Source organism: Eubalaena glacialis, chromosome 11 (genome assembly GCF_028564815.1).
Source record: "Eubalaena glacialis isolate mEubGla1 chromosome 11, mEubGla1.1.hap2.+ XY, whole genome shotgun sequence".
In the NCBI taxonomy this organism is placed as follows: domain Eukaryota; kingdom Metazoa; phylum Chordata; class Mammalia; order Artiodactyla; family Balaenidae; genus Eubalaena; species Eubalaena glacialis.
In genome coordinates, this window is record NC_083726.1 from 109,789,942 (window position 1) to 109,796,807 (window position 6,866).

Below are 6,866 nucleotides of genomic sequence, written 5' to 3' on the forward strand. Positions count from 1 at the left end.
CAAAGAAAAGATTACATAGAATTTCATCCCCTTGTGTGGACCTGGCAATACTCCTGAGCTTGCAAGGTGGCATCTTTGAATTGTGAGCAAAAATCAGCTTACATGGGAGCAAAGCCCGCAGGTGGAGACCAGAGCAGCAGAGGGCATGGGAGGATTAGTCAAGAACTGTATCTTAGGAAAATATATCATTGGAATTTGCTAAGGGTTTACTTTTGGGGATAGGAGATTGGGAAAGAAGAAAAAAAATCTTAGAATTCCTGAATGTTGAATTTGGGAATGGGGAGGAAAATTGAAAACGGTAGATTGTTATACTTTTGTCCATAAATATGTTAGTGCTGGAACCCAATATTAAAAACTGTTCCTTTGGAAAACAAACCGAAAAAAAAAAAGAAGAAGACGAGAATGAGGATGGAGTGGGGTTGAAGGGCCTGACAGGATTGCCAGGCCAGAGAAGGAAAAGCTAATTAAAGAAAGAGCCAGAGGGGAAAAAAAAAACAGAAGATGATTGCTTGGGAAGGAGGAATAGACAGGAGGGCAAACACTGGTTCTAAAATGAACCTATCACATTTGCTCTGGCAAGTCCATTACAGAAATATCACCTGCCTAGAGAACGTTCTTTTTCTCCCTGTTTTCAATTGGGTTCATTTACAGGTCAATAAATTTTATTATTTTATATCTAGGAGTCCAGTAATGTCCCAGGTAAAATAAGAAGGTGGTGCTTTCATTCTATCACACAATGTTAGATTTCATGTTCTCTAGATTAAAATAAAAATCACAACAAAAAGGTAATTTCAAATTTAGAGGTCACGGATATAGGATCCTGAAAGAATTTCTATTAACAGTCGTGTTTGTAGATCACTGACGTGTCAAATGTTATGAGTATTTAGCACTTTACTTTCCTTGATTCTTACAACACAGAGAAGGTACTTTTGCCCCTATTTATAGATGAGGAAACTGAGACTTATTAAAGTGGCTGAGCCAAGATTCTATTCAGTAATATGTGTATAAAAACGAATTTAAAATCCTCCATAGTAATGGTTTATGTATAATGACTAACCCGGCACCCAAGGTCCTAGGTCCGCAGGTCCTTTCCTCTGGCTTTTGTCCTGCTGAAAAGACTTGCTTTTCTGAAAGCTAAAAAAACAAGAAAGAACTTAGGTGGGAGTTGAAAACAAGTACTATTTTTTAACATCAACCGATGCCTTAACATTCAGTATGTGTTTTATTGTGACCTTAGAGTGAACCAAAGAGGAAAATGGAGCTTGTTGAAATTTCTGCCATAACGAGCCTGATTTTGAGACCCTAAGGGGTCTCAAGTCAAGGGAATTAATTGTCCTAGTGGGAATTTCAACCACCTTAGCTGGGCCCCAGGAACTGGAGGTGCATCTTTGATTTTAAAAGGTGGAAACAGGGTGAACCTAGAAGTACTTCATTGCTGGGTTTATTTTGTTTCCAGGTTCCGTGGTCCCAGTTTTCCAGTTCCCCACCCAGTCTAGGCTACTCAGCAGCTCTCTTTTGCATTACAATGGCCTTGGTGAGGCTGGCAGACAGGATTAACTCGGAATTCGCAAGGGTGTGTGTGGGCGTGGGGCTGCCAGGAGGGGCGGGTCGAAGTATGGTGGAGCCTTACTTATAAGTCTAGAGCCTCCACAGATTTTTTTTGCCATTTTCCTACATTGGGCAGGTAGGCTTCTGTTATCACACAGGTGACTTCCCTTCATCCCATCTTTTTAATACTTTTACACCTGTAGATCTTCACCTTTCTCTAAGCTCCTCTACCTAGATTCTTAAGCCTGGACTTTTCCTACCATCTAGCTAGCTCTTTGGTTTTCTCCCTCTCCTTCAATTCAACAACATGAGTGTGGACCCAGCTTGTCCCCAAAGCCTGCGTGGCCCCGAAGCATCCAATTCTAGGGAATCTTCACCAATGCCTGAGATTTATGGGCCTGAAGAAAATTATGTGTCCTTGCAAATGTCATCTGCTGAGACCCACGACATGGAGACTGGTAAGAAAATACTGAATCCTTGAGAGGCTAAGTTCCTTCAGGGAAAGGGAAAGAAGGAAAGAGGGTAAGGGTTATCTGTTTTCCTCTTGAGCCCATCAATATAAGGAGGTGTCATTATCTATTAATCCTCTCGACACCTCTTTTTCAACTGTAACTTGATGGGGTCATGCCCTTTCCCCAATGTTCCGGGCGATAAGAGCTGTGGACGGAGAGACGCGGGACACGGGACTCAGCCATTCAGCTGTATACGGTGTATTTGAGAGCTTACGTGTGTAGGCACTGTGGAAACGCAAATGTGATGTGATAAACTGTTGTGTAAATCTTAACATATATGAAACGCACCTTTTGGAAATGTTTTACCTTTCTACTACAGTAGCGGTTGGCTCTTCCCCTAACCTCTGGATGTGTGGACATTATTGGGCAGCTGAGTTTGTAAGCACCTGCTATGCTCAGGTCTCCTAAATACCGAGGAAGTGTTCACCCCATTTTATGGTGGATGATTCCAAAAGGGTTTAATATGCTGACAGTCAAAGTGGCGAGAGCTCAGATTTGAAATCCAGTTTGGCTTTGAATTCTATACTCTTAATATTTAGGCTTCTAATTGGTAATTTTGGGTGTGAGAGGTGCCCGGGATATTGCAAAGCCGGCACAAACTTTTTTGGAAATCAATTTGGCAGTAGTTGTTAGAAATAAAAAGGTAGACCAACCTTTACCCAGGGATGCTATTTTTAACATTTATGGCATAAAATAGCTTAAAATCTGTTTACATTTATGATTACAACCATAGAAGTAAGTTGTGGAGAAAGGAATAAGTAAACAAAATAACTTATATTTGAGTGTTGGATTTTAATGTTACCCTGTTTTTCCAAATTTTGTGTTAATGTCCTTTTATAATTTCAAATGTTGAAAATACAGCTACAGCGCTGGTTTGTGGGGCAAACAGCTCGGGAATGAGCAATGGACATGTCCTCCTAGCAAGCCAAGTGCAAGTTTGCATAGATAATTTTTAAGACATGCTCCACTTCTAGTCATTAGTTGAGGACTTTCCTTCTTAGATCTACTTGTGAAATTGTGAATTTTTTTGCCTTTTAAAGCCTCTCCATTTATTCCACGACTTAGGGTAGAATTGGAGTTAAGCACTGGGAATACCTCTGTGCAAATAAATCTGAGTAATACAGGAAATAAATTTTTAGTTACAAAGTCAATAATATATGCCAGGCCCTGTGCTAGACAATTTTTTTTAAATTATTTATTTATTTATTTTTGGCTGTGTTGGGTCTTCGTTTCTGTGCGAGGGCTTTCTCTAGTTGTGGCAAGTGGGGGCCACTCTTCATCGCGGTGCGCGGGCCTCTCACTGTCGCGGCCTCTCTTGTTGCGGAGCTTGACAAGCTCCAGACGCACAGGCTCAGTAGTTGTGGCTCACGGGCCCAGTTGCTCCGCGGCATGTGGGATCGTCCCAGACCAGGGCTCGAACCCGTGTCCCCTGCATTGGCAGGCAGATTCTCAACCACTGCGCCACCAGGGAAGCCCCTAGACAATTTTTTATATGTTACCTCATTTGGTTTTTAAATTTTTTATTTCTGTTACCTCATTTTAATCAGTGAAAGAAACTCCATGAGCTATACTGTACAACACAGGGAATATGACAAGTATTTTATAATAACTATAAATGAAGTATAACCCTGAAAAATTGTAAATCACTATATTGTACACCTGTATTTATATAATATTGTACAGCAACTATACTTCAGTCAAAAAAAACCCCAAAAAACCTATGATTAGCTTAGCCCAACTGCCAAAACAAACAAAAAAACCATGAGGGAGGAATAATTTTGGAGATGAAATCACAAAGTCTGGGTTGAAACAGGAGCTTTATCGGAATTCACATTTCCTGATAGTCCTGGTATTAAGACCGGGCAGCAAACTTGATTTTATAGGGTCCCCAGAACCTGGATCATCTGTTTCAAAATTAAGTACGTGGGAGTTCCCTGGTGGTCTAGTGGTTAGGATTCATCGCTTTCACTGCCGTGGCCCAGGTTCAATCCCTGGTCAGGGAACTGAGATTTCCCCCAAGCCACGTGGCTCCACCAAAAAAAAAAATTAAGTGGGTGATGATTAAGGTACATAAAGGAAGTTATGGAAGGACACAAAGGTGGGAGTCAAATGATGATTCTGACCTTTGAGAACAGTCAGGGTGTGGGCTCCTGAGCTTTGATTGGCAGAAAGAAGAGGTTTGAGCCCCCCTCCGCTTCCCAGCAATACATGATATTAGCCATCTCCATGACATGCAAAATGGCATTTGCACAAAGGTTAGCAAAGTGTTCAGGATTGCTTAAAAATAAAGTTATTACTTATTATCTAGCTCTGAGGACTTTAATAGTGCTTTGAAAACAATAAACTTTCAATATTTGAAGTTTTAGAGAAAAGTGTCATTTTGTTCCCAACAGTCTCTCCTCTTCCTTCCTTCTCCATGGATCTGCTTATTCAGGACAGTCCTGATTCTTCCACAAGCCCCAGAGTAAAACTACTGGCCACGGCTGCAGACAAGAGCACAGAGAAGAAGGAAGAGAAGGTCCTGATCAAGAAACAGAAGACCAGAACCGTGTTCTCTCAGACGCAGCTGTGTGTGCTCAATGACAGATTTCAGAGGCAGAAATACCTCAGCCTCCAGCAAATGCAAGAGCTTTCCAACATCCTGAACCTTAGCTACAAACAGGTATGGTTGTTTTCTTGTTTGATACAACAAGAAATAAGAAACAAGGTTAATTTCTATGTACTCTGTTTATGCACCCCTACAAGCAAGTTAACTTTTAATATGAAAATGGAACTTTTTGTAATGTGTTTTGTGGCAGTGTGTCAATTTTTTTGGACATTCTTTTCTTTATATTCTTTTCCATTACGGTTTATCACAGGATATTGAGTATAGTTCCCTGTGCTATACAGTAGGACCTTGTTTATCCATCCTACATGAAACAGTTTACATCTGCTAATCCCAAACTCCCAGTCCTTCCCTCCCCCACCCCCTCCCCCAATGTGTCATAATTTATTTAACCACTTCCCTTGTTGCACAAACCAAAATTGTGAAAATGTTTCCAGTTTTCCTTTAAAAAAGGAATATACCCCCCCTATCTTCCGAGTTAGGAGAGTCCCTAGCCAACACTTGTTCTCATTAAAATTAAAATTGTATGTTTTGTTTTTATCTGTTAATCATTTTTCATATATTTATTGGCCATTTTATTCAGCTACTGGCGCCATACTTGGAAATCCTATTCCATGATCTTATTTTATATATACATATATATATATATTCTTCTACCTCTCTGATCTCATTTTCTAACTACAAACCATCTGCAAAGTTTAGTTTATTCTGTGCTGCAATATAATTTGATATTTTCTAAATAGCTGTCCTTGTGGTATGTTTCATAATTCCTGAATTAAAATACCATTATCACATTAAATGTAAATGTGCTTATATGGAGGTGGGCTTTTTACTGCAAACAAATTTCCTTTAACTGTGACTAATGGCATGGGTAGACATTTAAATGTGAACTTCCTAGTTAGTAGCAGACTTGTGGTGTGTTCTGTTCTATCTGGTTAGGTTTATTAAACATAAAGTAGCCCACTGACTTGAGGGGCTCGAAATTCACCCAGAGATTGAAGGGTTTAAGAAAGGACTCTAGAAGTTAAAATTTTGTTCCGAGTTTGAGATAGTTGTAGCTATCGGAAAAAGCAAACAAACAAACAAAAACTTAATATTCTTTGATCCCAGTACATCCTGCATTACTAGTATTTTCTGTTTTCCTGTTACCTTTTCCCTGCAGGTTAAGACCTGGTTCCAGAACCAGAGAATGAAATGTAAGAGGTGGCAGAAAAACAACTGGCCGAGGAATAGCAACACTGTGACTCAGGTAACAGGAAACTTATTTTTCTGCTCTTTCCTAACAAGGACTTTTTAGATAGATTTGTATCCATTGCTGAAGCATGCAATCCCTACTTCAGACAATTCTGATTTTCCTTGTACCTTTTCAGTTAATCCATCCTTCTCTTTCAAAAGGGCCCAGCAACTACAGAATACCCGGGCTTCTATTCCTACCACCAAGGATGCCTGGCGAACTCTTCCGGAAACCTGCCCATGTGGGGTAACCAGACCTGGAATAACCCAACTTGGAGCAACCAGAGCTGGAACAGTCAGTCCTGGAGCAACCACCCTTGGAACAATCAGACCTGGTGCCCCCAAGCCTGGAATAACCAGACTTGGAACAATCAATTCAACAACTATGTTGAGGAATTCCTGCAGCCCCAGATCCAGTTCCAGCAAAATTCTCCTGTCAGTGATTTGGAGGCCACCTTGGAAACTGCCGGGGAAAGCTATAACATAATACAGCAAACTGCTAAGTATTTCAACTCCCAACAGCAAATCATGGATTTATTCCCAAATTACTCTCTGAACATACAGCCTGAAGATTTGTAACGATGGCTGTATTATTCAATCTCAATTTGAGCCGTGACTGTATTACTTCCCTAGAAGTTTTCTTTTACAATTACGTATCTCTCTGCCTTGATAAGCTGCTTTTCATTCTGCCTTTTGTGTCAATTTGGGGGTGTATGATTGGTGTCTAATCAAAGAGGTTTCAGAAGCATTGGCTTCTACGGACAACATGATAAAAGATGACTGGCGGCTATAGATAACTAGGTTATAATACTATTTTTTGGATATCTTTAGGATCTAGAACCTAACCTCAAGAATAGGGAGCAAAAGTACAAAGATGTGTGATGAAGGATTATTCATATTTTCTGGGATGGGGAGGCTTTACTTGTTAAGAGCCTCAGTTGTTAAGGTGAAGGGTTAAGCTACAATGT

At 40.3% G+C, this 6,866-nt stretch overlaps 1 protein-coding gene across 2 annotated transcripts; it reads left to right on the forward strand.

The window, feature by feature from the left end:
• The first annotated feature begins 1,855 nt into the window (after positions 1-1,855).
• NANOG (Nanog homeobox) lies at positions 1,856-6,477 on the forward strand. Of its 2 annotated transcripts, none has more exons than XM_061205104.1 (4): positions 1,856-2,006; positions 4,454-4,722; positions 5,828-5,914; positions 6,061-6,477. In XM_061205104.1, the coding sequence occupies exons 1-4, from the start codon at positions 1,856-1,858 to the stop codon at positions 6,475-6,477; spliced, it is 924 nt and encodes a 307-aa protein (XP_061061087.1). The 2 variants fall into 2 exon arrangements, with proteins under 2 accessions (XP_061061087.1, XP_061061088.1); XM_061205105.1 differs by having other exon boundaries at positions 5,828-5,910; positions 6,102-6,477.
• Positions 6,478-6,866: the final 389 nt, after the last annotated feature.

Bases quoted from the DNA above. Each gene is read 5' to 3' on its own strand.
- NANOG (XM_061205104.1), top strand. From the start codon at position 1,856: ATGAGTGTGGACCCAGCTTGTCCCCAAAGCCTGCGTGGCCCCGAAGCA. The intron at 2,007-4,453 runs GTAAGAAAATAC...TGTTCCCAACAG, and splicing joins GACCCACGACATGGAGACTG to TCTCTCCTCTTCCTTCCTTC. The intron at 5,915-6,060 runs GTAACAGGAAAC...CTCTTTCAAAAG, and splicing joins ATAGCAACACTGTGACTCAG to GGCCCAGCAACTACAGAATA.